We start from the raw sequence: 17500 nt of genomic DNA, 5'->3' as shown, positions 1-17500 counted from the left end.
TTCTTACAAGACACCCCTAGTAGAGACTCTGGCAGGGCTGTCCAAAGTGCAGCTTTCTTACAAGACACCCCTAGTAGAGACTCTGGCAGGACTGTCCAAAGTGTGACTTTCTTACAAGACACCCCTAGTAGAGACTCTGGCAGGGCTGTCCAAAGTGCAGCTTTCTTACAAGACACCCCTAGTAGAGACTCTGGCAGGGCTGTCCAAAGTGCAGCTTTCTTACAAGACACCCCTAGTAGAGACTCTGGCAGGGCTGTCCAAAGTGTGGCTTTCTTACAAGACACCCCTAGTAGAGACTCTGGCAGGGAGCTTTCTTACAAGACACCCCTAGTAGAGACTCTGGCAGGGCTGTCCAAAGTGCAGCTTTCTTACAAGACACCCCTAGTAGAGACTCTGGCAGGGCTGTCCAAAGTGCAGCTTTCTTACAAGACACCCCTAGTAGAGTCTCTGGCAGGGCTGTCCAAAGTGTGGCTTTCTTACAAGACACCCCTAGTAGAGACTCTGGCAGGACTGTCCAAAGTGTGGCTTTCTTACAAGACACCCCTAGTAGAGACTCTGGCAGGGCTGTCCAAAGTGCAGCTTTCTTACAAGACACCCCTAGTAGAGACTCTGGCAGGACTGTCCAAAGTGTGGCTTTCTTACAAGACACCCCTAGTAGAGACTCTGGCAGGGCTGTCCAAAGTGCAGCTTTCTTACAAGACACCCCTAGTAGAGACTCTGGCAGGGCTGTCCAAAGTGCAGCTTTCTTACAAGACACCCCTAGTAGAGACTCTGGCAGGACTGTCCAAAGTGTGGCTTTCTTACAAGACACCCCTAGTAGAGACTCTGGCAGGACTGTCCAAAGTGTGGCTTTCTTACAAGACACCCCTAGTAGAGACTCTGGCAGGACTGTCCAAAGTGCAGCTTTCTTACAAGACACCCCTAGTAGAGACTCTGGCAGGACTGTCCAAAGTGCGGCTTTCTTACAAGACACCCCTAGTAGAGACTCTAGCAGGGCTGTCCAAAGTGCAGCTTTCTTACAAGACACCCCTAGTAGAGACTCTGGCAGGACTGTCCAAAGTGCAGCTTTCTTACAAGACACCCCTAGTAGAGACTCTGGCAGGGCTGTCCAAAGTGTGGCTTTCTTACAAGACACCCCTAGTAGAGACTCTGGCAGGACTGTCCAAAGTGTGGCTTTCTTACAAGACACCCCTAGTAGAGACTCTGGCAGGGCTGTCCAAAGTGTGGCTTTCTTACAAGACACCCCTAGTAGAGACTCTGGCAGGGCTGTCCAAAGTGTGGCTTTCTTACAAGACACCCCTAGTAGAGACTCTGGCAGGACTGTCCAAAGTGCTACTTACTTATATTTACTAATATGACCCATTCGGAACAACCTTCCCTATTCATGGCGCAGCAAAAAAAACATAAAAAGTCAACACACATGGTCACACATAACATGACCTTCTCACTGAACTTTGTGGATCTTATAAAAAAAAGTCCTAACACCTTAAAAAAGTCAAAATTACATCCATTAAATAAATGTATCACAATGCATGATGGGAAAAATGCAAAACACTCCCTCCACACGTATCCATGTTTGGAGCATTATAGCTGCTTGATATTTGAGGATTGATAACAACATTTTAAGTAAGTCGTCACGGAAGTGAAAAAGGTAGGAGTCAAACTTTCACATACTCTTAATATTCTGCCCTGAATCAGTTATCTGTCCGTATTATGATTTGTCTGTGGATAAAAAAAAAAGTCCCGCTTGTTGTTCCCAAAAACATGATTAATATCTGACAATTTGAATGCTGAACATATTGCGGAAAACGCGAGTAACTCCGGTCAATGACTATCAATTGTGCGTCAAAGTCAAATTCAGTACAGCATTTACTAATACGACCCAATCGGAACAACCTTCCGTAGTCATGGCACAGGAAAAAAAAGAAAAAGTCAACACACATGGTCACACGTACTGTACATAAATAAATAACTATATATAGACATGTGTGAAGATGTACTATACATAAATAAATAACTATATATAGACATGTGTGAAGATGTACTGTACATAAATAAATAAATAAATATATATAGACATGTGAAGATGTACTGTGCATAAATAAATAAATATATATATACATGTGTGAAGATGTACTGTACATAAATAAATAAATATATATATACATGTGTGAAGATGTACTGTACATAAATAAATAAATATATATATACATGTGTGAAGATGTACTGTACATAAATAAATAAATATATCTAGACATTAGAGATGCGCGGATAGGCAATTATTTCATCCGCAACCGCATCATAAAAGTCGTCAACCATCCGCCATCCACCCGAACTAACATTTAATCAAAACCGCACCCGCCCGTTGTTATATATCTAATATAGACGATGCAAGGCATTAGTGAGGTTATAAAGCTTTTGCCTGTTAAAGAAAGGAGACTGATCCAATGCAGCAGAGACATTCAATGCGTGCCACGCTGTCACGGCCCAGACGCACACCAGTGCGCAATCATCTGGGAGCCGCGCTGAGCGCACCTCCAAGTGCGCTCGCGCCACTCAAACTGCTGCAGGCAGCTGCGTTCTATCTTGTTTTAACATCCTGTGGCACTCTTCTGGGATCACGGCGGACGAAACTGCTCATGCTCAGGGTGTTTGTGGAGATTCGGGGTTTTGCACAAATGTGATGCACCATGTTAGATGTCCCGGTTTTGTGACTGTCGTAGACATAAACAGCGTCGCAGCTCTTGCAAATCACGTAGCCAGCATTACTATCATCCTGATTTACAACCTCATAAAAACGAGTCCACGCTGAACTTTTCTGGCCTTTTTTTCCCCTGGTCTTTAGTATTCCCTTTTTTAGTTTGTCGCGTACCACGTTTGCTGCCGGCGTTGCCATCTCTTTTTTTTCTTCTTCTTCTGTTGTGGCATATGCTGCAGGTGCCTGCTCGTTTTTCGTATGTGGGTAACAACATTTAACTATGTATATATATTTACCAATTGGTTTAACTGCCACCCGCCTGAATCTATTTAAAATCTAATTTTTTAAAATTTCAACCACCCGACCCGACCCGCGGATAAAATCTAATTTTTTTTTATTTCAACCGCGGAGTCCGCGGATAATCCGCGGACTCCGCGGTTGTGTCCGCAAACCGCACATCTCTAATAGACATGTATGAAGATGAGGTAGATCACCTCCACTTGGTGAGTTGAAAAGTAGCTGGCCTGCAGAAAAAGTGTGGCGCTTTACAATAAAATGAACGCCAATAAAAAAAGTGGTCAGGGAGTTCAGAGCCACATGTCATAGTCTTTTGTTTGTTGAAAAGAAAAAAGCTTACTTTTTTGGTGTGGGGTCATAAAACTTGTACTGGTCCATGATCTTCTCTTCTAGTTTCTCTTTCTGGCGACGGAGAGCGTTCAGCTTGTCGCTAGTAAGAGAAGAAGAAGAGACTTTCAGTTGTTGATGGTTCCAGTGTGAGATGGATGCACCACAAAGACTACTCACATGTAGACTTTCTGTTCCTGGTGAGACAGCTCTTTGCTCTCCATGCTCCTCTCCAGCAGGGAGTGGTTCTGCTGACTCAGCAGGTTGATCTGACTCAGCAGGTGGTGGTTCTCCTCCTCCAGGTTGCCTTTCAGACGACCTAAGAGCTGAGTGAACACATGAATACAGGAGTGAAGACTCACTTCATCACAGTTGTATTGTCAGTCCATTTACCTCACAGCGGTTTTCTACTTTGGTCATGGTGAGGTCCAGACCCTGGTGTTGCTCCATCAGCGAGTCGTATCGTTTCATCCAGCTACTTACTTCCAGCTGGCCAGCGCTCAGCAAACTCTTGAGTTGGTTCATGCGCTGCTGGAGTTTGTCACACTGCTCAGACTGCTGGGATTGGCTCTGTGACAGCCTGGAGGGCCACAACAATCAGTAGATGCATTTGATGCCTTATTTATGTACGCACGCACGCACACACACACACACACACACACACACACACACACACACACACACACACACACACACACACACACACACACACACACACACACACACACACACACACACACACACACACACACACACACACACACACCGTATGTACATATATATATATATATATATATTGTGTCATTTCTCATTGTACTATTTTGTCAACATTTTAATGGCTAAGCGGTACTAATTTAACTTACACTAAAACTGCACTTAAATCACAGTCCAGGAACGGAAGTAGTTTGTAATCTGTAAACTGTATTTCAAGTGAATTCAACAACTGTGAAATGCATCAAAAATAGGAATTATTTTAAGAGTTGGCCCATTATTTGCGTGTTTGTTTGTTTTTTGGAAGGTCACCACTAGGGATGATGTTCGAAACCGATTCTCCCGATTGTTTGATAAGAAAAGAACCGATTCCATGGACTCAAATCCCTTTTTGAGAACCGGTTCCCGTTATCGAGGCCACTATAGTAAAGAAAAAGAGTTGGTTCTTTATTCGAATCCCTGAAAACAAAATCCCAAATGGGCAATGTTATGCCCATTTGATTGTAGACTCTTACTGACACCTTGTGGCGATATGAAAATACTACGCGTCATTATTTTGGGCACTTCCGGGTTGACAACGTCAGTTCAGTTCATGAGACAATTGAGAAGTAGACAAGTTGTGTTAGCTCCTACAAGCTTTGGAAAAGATAAGTCTGTGAGTAAACTGTTTAACAATATTAAGGTGGAAAGTGGTTAAATTTGATAGTAAGATGTTAATTGAAAAACGATTTTTGTGCACTGTTTCACTGGATGTTTTGAGGACTTAAAATGGCTGCCAGTCGTGTATTTCCACCATCGAAATAGTTCCAGCACTCAGAAGTATTTGTTTGATGATAGTACTGTATATTTGTGTGAAGCTAATATTTTACATATTGTGTATTACATTTCAATATGTTAATTGAATCACATAGCTTATACATTTGTCATTGTGTGTATTTCAGTTTAAAAAATAAAAATAAATAACAGTCCAGCGCGAGACAAAAGTAAAGATAGTAAAAGACAAAGCAAGATCAACAACAATAAAGAGCCTAAATGGATTAATCTGCTTTGGAACTTTATTAGACGTCTTGGATTGTTTGTTAGCTCTCTGCCTGTGTGTGTAGTTAGTATGTTCTTAGTGTCATAGTGTGTGTAGTTAGTATGTTCCAATAGCAGCAGAAGTGCACTTTTTGGAGAGCTGTAATATTTTCAGTTTTGTGCCCAAGGGACTGATTTTATTTAACACTATATTATTATTTATACACCTATAGTGATCACAGAGACAGGTTGTTTTTGTGTTACTGTATATATTTGTTTTTCTGAAAAATCCCACTTAATATACTTTGGGTAACAACAGTCAATATTTTTTTTTTTTTTTTTTTTTTAGTGGGGCAACAGTCAATATTTATTTATTTATTTATTTTATTTTAGTTTTTTCTTATAAAATAAAAGTGAGCTTTTGTTAACCAAAATATTGTGTTTTTTTTCCATATACAACAACCTATCTGGACTGGATAAGAGAATGGATAAGAGGATTCGATAATGGGCTCGAACTGGATCATTTCTTATGAAACATCATCCCTCGTCCCCACTGGAAACAGCATGGATGTCCTGTACACACTAATAGAACCTGTGGCCATGTTCCAAAAGAGTCAAACGATTGTGTGCATGTGCAAGGTCTACGTGGATGATCTTGGTATGAAAGTAAAGGGCAGACATAACTGTAACTGTAAATGTGAACATGTACATCATATATTTGCATATTCAAGCTGCTTGTTCAATAACTTGTATATGTGGCATGTGTGTATTGCATAGCAGTTACCATAGCAACACAAGGTTTGCAAAGTGAACAACACCTTATGAATCCATAGTCAATGAGTGTTTCTATGGCCTACTTGTCCACATCAGCTCTCAGCTGAAGGTTCTCTTGCTGGAGGAGTCCATTCTTCTGCTGCTCTTGGCTCAGCTCTTCTCTCTCTTTCTCACCACGTCCTGCCAGCTCCTCCAATTTCTCCTTCTGCTGCAACAAGGTGCAATACCTGAAGAAACACCCAGGTGAAACTCATGATTACCATTTGTCATTCAATAAAAAATCAGTTTTGTAAAATAAAGCAGTGTGACTTTGAAATAAACAGCAGGTGAAGTTTCCTATATTCCTGTTATTTCTTGTAAGGGAATGATGTATAAATGAGTTATGGATACAAACAAACAACAATTAATGGCCAATGCATTCACATCTTATTTGAATGAAGTGAAACCAACACTTTAGGTTGAAACAACAGGAGGAAACACTTTGTGTATGTGGACACTGCAGGTGAAGTTTCCTATATTCCTGTTGTTTCTTGTAAGGGAATGAGATATAAATGAGTTATGAATACAAACAAGTAAACAACTAGTAAGGCCCAATGCATTCATTTATTCGTATTTGAATAAAGTGAAACCAACACTTTAGGTTGAAACAACAGGAGGAAACACTTTCTGCTCACATTTTAAACATTCAAGACATTTTTAATTATAGTACAGTAACCAACATGTTAACAGTAGATTCATTTACCTGCTACTCTTGCTGTTGTTTTTCAACATAAAAGTAATACAATATTAATATACAAATAAACATCTCTTCAGGTTGAATGAGCAGTAAGTAGACCTGAGAAATTAAGTGCAAGCATTTTCATGTTTATTAATGAATGATTAGCAGGACACTTCAACAAGCACACTGCATGTATGCATTATGCAAACATGCATTTATGTATGTTTCTATGTATGCATACATGTATGTATGTATGTATGCATACATACATGCATACACGTATGTATGTATGCATGTATGCATGTATGCATGTATGTATGCATGTATGTATGCATGCATGTATGTATGCATGTATGTATGTATGTATGCATACATGCATGCATGTATGTATGTATGTATGTATGTATTAGAGATGCGCGGTTTGCGGACACAACCGCGGAGTCCGCGGATTATCCGCGGGTCGGGCGGTTGAAATAAAAAAAAATTAGATTTTAAATAGATTCAGGCGGGTGGCAGTTAAACCAATTGGTAAATATATATACATAGTTAAATGTTGTTACCCACATACGAAAAACGAGCAGGCACCTGCAGCATATGCCACAACAGAAGAAGAAAAAAGAAAAGAGATGGACACTTTTACGGAGCGGAGAAGGGACGCCTCGCCGGGGTCCGGGACCCCTTCCCCCGAGAGGGCCCCACCGGGAGCCGTAGCTGAGGTGATCCGCGAGAAGGGCCCGACGCACGTCCAGGGTCACCACCGCGCCCACCGCACCGACACCCCGCCTCGTCCGCCTTCGCCGCGGCCGGCGTCACGCGCAGCAAGTAAGCAGCTTACCTGCCTGCCACCCCCATTGCCGGGGGCGCGTAACAGGGGTCACTCCGCGTGCAGTGCGCTCACGAAAGGGGTGGGGCTCACCCTGGTGAGCCGAGTGGGCCACTTTTGGTAAGCAGAACTGGCGCTGCGGGATGAACCAAACGCCGGGTTAAGGCACCCGATGCCGACGCTCATCAGACCCCAGAAAAGGTGTTGGTTGATATAGAGAGCAGGACGGTGGCCATGGAAGTCGGAACCCGCTAAGGAGTGTGTAACAACCCACCTGCCGAATCAACTAGCCCTGAAAATGGATGGCGCTGGAGCGTCGGGTCCATACCCGGCCGTCGCCGGCAGCGAGAGCCGCGAGGGCTAGGCCGCGACGAGTAGGATGGCCGCCGCGGTGCGCGCTGAAGCCTCGGGCGCGAGCCCGGGTGGAGCCGCCGCGGGTGCGAGGGACATCGCACCTCCATGCGCTTGGAGGTGCGCTCAGCGCGGCTCCCAGATGATTGCGCACTGGTGTGCGTCTGGGCCGTGACAGCGTGGCACGCATTGAATGTCTCTGCTGCATTGGATCAGTCTCCTTTCTTAAACAGGCAAAAGCTTTATAACCTCACTAATGCCTTGCATCGTCTATATTAGATATACAACAATGGGCGGATGATTAAATGTTAGTTCGGGTGGATGCGGATGGTTGACGACTTTTGTGATGCGGTTGCGGATGAAATAATTGCCTATCCGCGCATCTCTAGTATGTATGTATGCATGTATGCATGTATGTATGTATGTATGCATGTATGTATGTATGCATGTATGTATGTATGTATGTATGCATGTATGTATGTATGCATGTATGTATGTCGTGTGGAACAACTCGGGCTTTGGTAGTTGGCTATTAGTTATGTGGAAAACACATTTTGAGTGTGTAATACTGTGCATTACCTTTTGCATTATATTAGTTTATATTATTATGTATTGTCTACTTTTTTTATGTCATTGCCTGAAATAAATGAAAAAATATATATATATGAAAATGAGTGTAGTAGCAAAAGAATAACAGTTGTTTTGCACGGACTGGAAACTACCATTCTCTACTTCCTCTTCTCCTTCTCTACTTTTGTCATTGGGACTAGCAAACATTCCCTTTGCTGCCTTTTAATGTGGACACTTATGGAAGTGCAAATGTGTATTGAAATCAATGTGTCTGGCAATCTGTGTACTAATGTGTGTGTGTGTGTGTGTACTAATGTGTGTGTGTGTGTGTGTGTGTGTGTGTGTGTGTGTGTGTGTGTGTGTGTGTGTGTGTGTGTGTGTGTGTGTGTGTGTGTGTATGTGTGTCATCAGAGCCGTGTTTGAAGTGGTCTGTCTGTATTACAAAACCCAAAACCAGCAAAGTTGGCACATCCACTGTAATAATACCAAGTACAGGAGTGTATCTAGTCGATACTACTATGATTGCATCAATATTTTTAGCATCACAAAACCTTTTTTCGTTTAAAAAAAAAATCATTCTATATTTATAAACTCTGGACACATGAGGACTTTGAATATGACCAATGTATGATCCTGTAACTACTTGGTATCACATCCATACCTAAATGTGTGGTATCATCCAAAACTAATGTCAAGTATCAAAGAAGAGAAGAATAAGTGATTATTACATTTGAACAGAAGTGTAGATAGAACATGTTAAAACAGAAAGTGAGCAGATATTAACAGTAAATGAACAAGTAGATTAATAATCCATTTTTACAGTTTGTCCCTCATAAAGTGTACAAAATAATAGGTGTATAAATGACACAATATGTTACTGCATAGACTAATTAGGAGTCTTTGTTTGTTTACTTACTACTAAAAGACAAGTTGTCTATTTTATTGAAGGACTAAATGACAATAATAAACATATGTTTCATGTACACTAACATGTTGTGTTACAATAAAGACATTTGTTGTGGTGCTAGTTAGCCCCAGCCAGTGTTCCTATCAAGTGTTTAGTTCTTACTTGCTGTTTGTGCTTTTGTGTTCCATCTCCTGCGCCCTCTGCTTGACCTTCAGAGCGGTGTGTTGACTGATGAGCTGCTCGTACTCCTGCGCTTGCCTCTCGTGGACGCTCAGGAGGCGCTCGTGGTCGTCGAGGACACTCTCCCGCCCTCGCCATGCCTCCTCGCGCTGTCGCTGCCACGACTCCGCCTCTGTCTCCAAGGCGCTGACTTGGCCCTGCAGCACGGCATTCTGGGCCATGAGAGATGCACTCTGGGAAGACAGCGTGGAGTTTTCCACCTGGGATAAAAGAAGACAAATATTGACTCCATTTGAACACAGTTTTGCCTACATTTGTATGTACCGGATTTTCACGACTAGAAGGCACACTTAAAATCCTTTCATTTCCTCAAAACTCGACAGTGCGCCTTATAACACGCTGCACCTAATCTACCGATTCATTCTGGTTGTGCTTACCGACCTCAAAGTACATTTATTTGGTACATGGTGTAATGATACGTGTGACCAGTAGATGGCAGCCACACATAAGAGATAGTGTAGACTGCACTATGATGGCAGTTACACATAAGAGATACGTGTGGACTGCAATATGACTCAAGTAAACAACAACAACATTGTATATGTTCCATTGAAAATATACAACATTACACACGGCGCTCAAAAATCTATGAAAATGTTTTAGTAGGACTTTGGTAAGCTATGAAGCCACACCGCTTGATGGATTGTACTGTGCTTCAAAATAGGAGTATTATTATGCTGTGTGTATATAAGGTGAGACATATTATCTGGCGTTTTGTTTCACAATATTATGCAAAAGCAACTTTTCTTACCTTCTGGTACCTGCTGATCTATATTTGGGATCTGCATAAGTACTGAAAAATTGCGAGCTTTCGCCTTTGTAATCCGTACCGACACCGTAGTTGATAAGCTTCTTTTTCTCTATCTTCTTGCTATGTGACATTCATCCTCCACTGTTGCCATTTCTAATATAAAGTAGTGTCAAGTTCTTACTTATATCTGTCAGTAAACTCACCATGAAAGCACTAAAACATACCGTTGTAGTGACTTTACATTATTCACCCAATGAACTTTACTTATTAGAGAGTTCTGGTCGGACGGTTTATCACGCAACACATTTCGGGTGTTGTTGTTGATGAGGAGATGCTGCTCCGTTATTGATTGAAGTAAAGTGTGAATGTCATTAAAACAGTTAGCTCCATCTTTTGACACTTCTTCCACTCCCGTCCTTGCACGCTACACCGCTAAACAAAGATGACGCTGTCCAAGTGGAGGCACGTAAATAAGACGCATCCTGAAGAGACTGTCAGAAAGTGAGTTGAAGATGATGTGTAAAACATCATCTATGCAACATTTTGAGCAAAGAAACAGCATTACATGTTATGTAGACCTAATCATAATAATAATATGACTCCTTTAATGCGCCTTATAATCCAGTGCACCTTATATATGAAAAAAAGATCAAAAATAGACCATTCTTCAGCAGTGTGCCTTATAATCTGGTGCGCCCTATGGTCCGGAAAATACAGTAACTCTAGTTAGTTCCAAGACAAGTTGTGCAGTGTGAGCGTGCAGAGAAGTGTGTACCTGCAGTTGTGCAGTGTGAAAAAAAAATTTTTACCTCGAAAATCGTTTTTTACCTTGAAAATCATTTTTAACCTTGAAAAAAAAATTAACCTTGAAAATTTTTTTTGAGCGTGTAGAGAAGTGTGTACCTGCAGTTGTGCAGTGTGAGTGTGTAGAGAAGTGTGTACCTGCAGTTGTGCAGTGTGAGTGTGTAGAGAAGTGTGTACCTGCAGTTGTGCAGTGTGAGTGTGTAGAGAAGTGTGTACCTGCAGTTGTGCAGTGTGAGTGTGTAGAGAAGTGTGTACCTGCAGTTGTGCAGTGTGAGTGTGTAGAGAAGTGTGTACCTGCAGTTGTGCAGTGTGAGTGTGTAGAGAAGTGTGTACCTGCAGTTGTGCAGTGAGTGTGTAGAGAAGTGTGTACCTGCAGTTGTGCAGTGTGAGTGTGTAGAGAAGTGTGTACCTGCAGTTGTGCAATGTGAAAAAAAAATTTTTACCTCGAAAATCATTTTTAACTTTGAAAATCATTTTTCACCTTGAAAATAATTTTTTACCTTCAAAATCATTTTTAACCTTGAAAATCATTTTTTACCTTGGAAAAAATTTTTACCTTCAAAAAAATTTTTTACCTTGAAAATCATTTTCAACCTTGAAAAAAAAATTTTACCTTCAAAAAAATTTTTTACCTTAAAATTTTTTTTTACCTTGAAAATCATTTTTTACCTTGAAAATCATTTATTACCTTGAAAAAAAATTTTTAGCTTGAAAAAATGTTTTTACCTTGAAAATCATTTTTTACCTTGAAAATAATTTTTTACCTTGAAAATCATTTTTAACCTTGAAAAAAAATGTTTACCTTGAAAATCATTTTTTACCTTGAAAATCATTTTTTACCTTGAAAAAAAATTTTTACCTTGAAAAATTTTTTTTACCTTGAAAATCATTTTCAACCTTGAAAAATTATTTTTACCTTGAAAATCATTTTCAACCTTGAAAAAAAATTTTTACCGTGAAAAATTTTTTTTACCTTAAAATTTTTTTTTACCTTGAAAATCATTTTTTACCTTGAAAATCATTTATTACCTTGAAAAAATGTTTTTACCTTGAAAATCATTTTTTACATTGAAAATCATTTTTTACCTTGAAAAAAAATTTTTACCTTGAAAATCATTTTTTACCTTGAAAATCATTTTTAACCTTGAAAAAATTTTTTTACCTTGAAAATCATTTTTTACCTTGAAAATCTTTTTTTACCTTGAAAAAAAAATGTTACCTTGAAAATTTTTTTTTACCTTAAAAAATTTTTTTTAAATTGAAAATCATTTTTTACCTTGAAAATCATTTTTTACCTTGAAAAAAATTTTTTACCTTGAAAATCATTTTTTACCTTGAAAATCTTTTTTTACCTTGAAAAAAAAATGTTACCTTGAAAAATTTTTTTTACCTTAAAATTTTTTTTTTAAATTGAAAATCATTTTTTACCTTGAAAATCATTTTTTACCTTGAAAAGAAAATGTTACCTTGAAAATTTTTTTTTTTTACCTTGAAAATCATTTTTAACCTTGAAAAAAAAATTAACCTTGAAATTTTTTTTTGAGCGTGTAGAGAAGTGTGCACCTGCAGTTGTGCAGTGTGAGTGTGTAGAGAAGTGTGTACCTGCAGTTGTGCAGTGTGAGTGTGTACCTGCAGTTGTGCAGTGTGAGTGTGTAGAGAAGTGTGTACCTGCAGTTGTGCAGTGTGAGTGTGCAGAGAAGTGTTCTGCTCCTGCAGTGTTGTGGTGTGTCGCTGTTGTGTCGCCATCTGATTGTTCAGCAAAGTGTTTTGGTTGTCCAGTTGTTTGAGTTGTTCCATTAATAATCGACTCTGAGTCTGAAGTGAGGCGTTCTGTACAAAATACAATTCAGAAAAGCAAACATTGTCAAAACATTTCAGAAGAAATTGCAAATTCAACTGAAGAACAATGGATGTTAAAATGACACATTAGGGTCTGATTCCTTTGAATAATGACTGGATTTGGATATTTGTGCTTTCCAACGAAACCATTCAGTGAGTTGAAATGAGTTGTGTTGAACAAGTAAAGCAGTGTGACTGTGAAAGAAATAGTGGACACTGAAGGTCAACTTTCCTTCATTCCTGGTATTTGTCTTCAGGGAATGATGCACAGTGTGTTACTTACTTTCTTCTCTCTGCTGTCTGCGCTCAACAAAGTAAACAAACACTTTTACATTCATAAAGAGACTATTTTACAGACCGAAAGAGTTTAGGCTGAAGTTGAGCATTTATTTGGACTAACCTTAGAAATACAAGAAGGCTCTGATCTTCACCTTCATAGAAATGTGACATTTCCTTTACACAACATGAACACTGTTCAATTATATACACATGAAATATCCTTTTACACGTTTGGTTCAACTTTTCTACCAATAATATACTATCAACCCCAAAAGCAGTGAAGTTGTCAGGTTGTGTAAATGGTCAATAAAAAGAGAATACAACAAATCCTTTTCAACTTATATTCAATTGAATAGACTGCAAAGACAAGATATTTCATGTTCACACTGACAAACTTTCTTCTTTGTTGCAAATATTAGCTCATTTGGAATTTGATGCCTGCGACGTGTTTCAAAAAAAGCTGGCACAAGTGGCAAAAAAAGAGTGATAAAGTTGAGGAATGCTCATCAAAGACTTATTTGGAACATCCCACAGGTGAACAGGCTAATTGGGAACAGGTGGGTGCCATGATTGGCTATAAAAGCAGCTTCCATGAAATGCTCAGTCATTCACAAACAAGGACGGGGCGAGGGTCACCACTTTGTCAACAAATGCCTGAGCAAATTGTTTAAGAACAACATTTCTCAACAAGGAATTGAGGGATTTCACCATCTACGCTCCGTAATATCATCAAAAGGTTCAGAGAATCTGGAGAAATCACTGCACGTAAGCCATGATATTACACACCTTGGATCCCTCAGGTATCAAAAAGCCACATCAGTGTGTAAAGGATATCACCACATGGGCTCAGGAACACTTCAGAAAACCACTGTCAGTAACTACAGTTGGTCGCTACATCTGTAAGTGCAAGTTAAAACTCTACTATGCAAAGCCAAAGCCATTTATCAACAACACCCAGAAACGCTTCGCTGGGCCCGAGCTCATCTAAGATGGACTGATGCAAAGTGGAAAAGTGTTCTGTGGTCTGACGAGTCCACATTTCAAATTGTTTTTGGAAACTGTGGATGTGGTGTCCTCCGGACCAAAGAGGAAAAGAAGCATGGTGACTGTTCTAGGGTGAAAGTGTAAAAGGCAGCATGTGTGATGGTATGGGGGTGTATTAGTGGCCAAGACATGGGTAACTTACACATCTGTGAAGGCACCATTAATGCTGAAAAGGTACATACAGCTTTTGGAGCAACATATGTTGCCATCCGAGCAACGTTACCATGGACGCCCCTGCTTATTTCAGCAAGACAATGCCAAGCCATGTGGCTTCATAGTAAAAGAGTGTGGGTACTAGACTGGCCTACCTGTAGTCCAGACATTGAAAATGTGTGAAGGCTAAAATATGAGAAGGGAGACTGTTGAACAACTTAAGCTGTACATCAAGCAAGAATGGGAAAGAATTCCACTTCAAAAATGTGTCTCCTCAGTTCCCAAACCTTTACTGAGTGTTGTTAAAAGGAAAGGCCATGTAACACACTGGTAAAAATGCCTTTTTTTGCAATGTGTTGCTGCCATTCCATTCTAAATGAAAGTTTGTCAGTGTGAACATGAAATATCTTGTCTTTGCAGTCTATTCAATTGAATATAAGTTGAAAAGGATTTATTTTATTGACCATTTACACAACCTGACAACTTCACTGCTTTTGTGCTTTGTAGATTAGGTCCTCTTTAAATAGTGTTCACACTGCAGTGAAGCGTACGAGCGTAGCAAACACACACAAATGAAACATAGTGTAGATGAAACATAAACAAGTGCATTAGTTGAAATAAATGAAGATAAGAAGAAAAAACACATCTTACACTCTTTTCCACATCAATGAGATGATCTTTGATGTGAAGCAACTCAGTGGTGGCCGAGTCTCGTCGCTCATCTTTGGAGAACTCCTGCAGGTGGTGACCTTCTCCTTTCTGGAGAGCCTGGAGAAGAACATATTCCATCAGTTGGATGAGATTTAGCATCACTAATCCCTCATACTTTATGTACAGTTACCACACATTTAGACTTTTATGTACAGTCTACCACACATTTAGACTTTTATGTACAGTCTACCACACATTTAGACTTTTATGTACAGTCTACCACACATTTAGACTTTTATGTACAGTCTACCACACATTTAGACTTTTATGTACAGTTACCACACATTTAGACTTTTATGTACAGTCTACCACACATTTAGACTTTTCTCCAAAAGTCTAAATGTGTGGTAGACTGTACAGAAATGTAGAAAAGCCATTCGTCTTAAATCAGGACAAAAAACAAAATAGTTTTTGAACTGGAAACTGTCACACCGCGGTGAGGGAAGTCTTGTCTTGGGTTTTTCTGTCTTGTGATGTGCATGTTTTAGTTTGAAAAGTAACTCTCCTCTCGTTTCAGGTCACTTGCCCTTCCTTTTGTGTCATCAGTCTGACGTCATCCCGGTTCCCTGATTGTTTCCACCTGTTCCCTATTACCCTCATGTGTCTTATAAGCCCACTCCTCCCTTTGTTCTGTGCCAGATTGTCTCGTTTATTCGTGCTCTCTAGCATCCATGCCCATGTCCATGCCTTGTCTTGCCTTGCCTCGTCTTGTGCTTATGTTCTTTGATCCTGAATCCCTTCGTTGCTATTTTGAGTTTTCCTTTCTTCCTCCTCAGCAGAGTGATTTTTTGTTATTTAGTTTATTCAGCCGAAGTGGTAAGTTTCAGTTATTTTTCATTCTTTCCTCACATTTTTGAGTGACAATTTTTGTTAAAACTTTATTAGATTAGATAGTGTAGAATTTTTCATAGCTGTTGTTTCTTCCTCCTGTTGGAGCCTTTTTTGTTTATACATTTTATAGCATATATTAATTATAGTTCGTCTTTGCTTTTGTGTTTTCCTCCGTTCGGAGCGAATTTTGGTTGTTCCTATTTTTTGGAACCTTTTTTGCCGGTTAGTTTTTGGATAAATAGATATTGTAATCCTTGACTTTGGAGGTGAAAAGGAAGCTGTCAAAATAAAAGCCTGTCTAAGTTCCCTACTCTGCATCTGAGTCCTATCTTTTTACCAAGCCGTGACAGAAAACTTCCTGGTTTTCCCGAGATTCCAGAAATTCCTTAATACCATTTCTCAATTAAAAATGTTACTACTTCAACATTTCTTGACCGATTTAAAAAATTCCAACACCAACCATTTCAACTCATTCCTCATTCAGACCACCATTAAATTTTTTTTTATAATTTTTTTAAAAATTCCCGCTTTTCCCTTAATTCCCAAATGTTCATGAAATTCTAAACATTTTTCAAAGTTCTAAAATTCCCACATTTTTTATGCGATTCAAACTGTTCCAACTTCAAAATATTCAGCCTGTTCGGGAACAATTATTTAAAAAAAATGCCGGATTTCCTAGAATTCCTAGTTTTTAGGGACATTTTCTCAATTCAAAATTAATTATCCATTTTTCAAACTTCCACAATTCCCACATTCTTCAACCCATTCAAACCATTCCAACATCAACACTTTCAATTCATCCTGGAAATTCAAAAAACCCTTTTTCCACGTTCAACACATTTCCAGGAATTCCTTTTTTTTTCTTTTTCCTACCTTTTTTAGTGCGATGACTCCTCTCACATTTTTCAACTCATTTCAACTGTCAAACATTCCTCTTAGTCAGGACAAAAAAACAAGTTGTTTTAAGAACTTGAACGTTTCCTGGTTTTTCCAAAATTCCATAATATCCATCAATCTTCTTCCGCTTATCCGAGGTGGGGTCGCGGGGGCAGCAGCCTAAGCAGGGAAGCCCAGACTTTCCTCTCCCCAGCCACTTCGTCCAGCTCCTCCCAGGGGATCCCGAAGCATTCCCAGGCCAGCCGGGAGACATAGTCTACCCAACGTGTCCTGGGTCTTCCCCGTGGCTTCCTACCAGTCGGACGTGCACTAAACACCTCCCTCGGGAGGCGTTCGGGTGGCATCCTGACCAGATGTCTGAACCACCTCATCTGGCTCCTCTCCATGTGGAGGAGCAGCGGCTTTACTTTGAGCTCGAGAGCTTTGCCTTCCGGCTCAGCTCCTTCTTCACCACAACGGATCGATACAGCGTCCGCATTACTGAAGACGCCGCACCGATCCGCCTGTCCATCTCACCATCACTCCATCTCACCATCAACAAGACTCTGAGGTACTTGAACTCCTCCACTTGGGGCAAGATCTCCTCCCCAACCTGGAGATGGCTCTCCACCCTTTTCCGAACGAGAACCATGGACTCGGACTTGGACATGGAATTCCGTAATACCATTTTTTAATTCAAAAAGTGTTACTACTTCAACATTTCTTGAGCGATTTAAACAATTCCAACACCAACCAATTCAGCTCATTCAGGACATTCA

The 17500-nt window shown here is 40.0% G+C and overlaps 1 protein-coding gene across 3 annotated transcripts in view; it reads right to left on the bottom strand.

Moving 5' to 3' along the window:
• Positions 1 to 17500, bottom strand: part of ccdc88c (coiled-coil domain containing 88C) — a 107053-nt gene that overhangs the window by 17654 nt on the left and 71899 nt on the right. For all 3 annotated transcript variants that reach the window (XM_061986844.2, XM_061986846.2, XM_061986847.2), the window contains exons 19-25: positions 14955 to 15071; positions 12657 to 12818; positions 9356 to 9633; positions 5908 to 6051; positions 3716 to 3902; positions 3503 to 3648; positions 3336 to 3425 (exon numbers count right to left, since the gene is read on the bottom strand). In XM_061986844.2, coding sequence (XP_061842828.1) covers positions 3336 to 3425; positions 3503 to 3648; positions 3716 to 3902; positions 5908 to 6051; positions 9356 to 9633; positions 12657 to 12818; positions 14955 to 15071 — 1124 coding nt within the window. The remainder of the gene's footprint in view (positions 1 to 3335; positions 3426 to 3502; positions 3649 to 3715; positions 3903 to 5907; positions 6052 to 9355; positions 9634 to 12656; positions 12819 to 14954; positions 15072 to 17500) is intronic.

The sequence above is a fragment of the Nerophis lumbriciformis genome, linkage group LG26 (genome assembly GCF_033978685.3).
Source record: "Nerophis lumbriciformis linkage group LG26, RoL_Nlum_v2.1, whole genome shotgun sequence".
Lineage (NCBI taxonomy): Eukaryota > Metazoa > Chordata > Actinopteri > Syngnathiformes > Syngnathidae > Nerophis > Nerophis lumbriciformis.
Note: the sequence above shows the minus strand (reverse complement) of the source record. Positions and strands in the feature narration are given on the sequence as shown.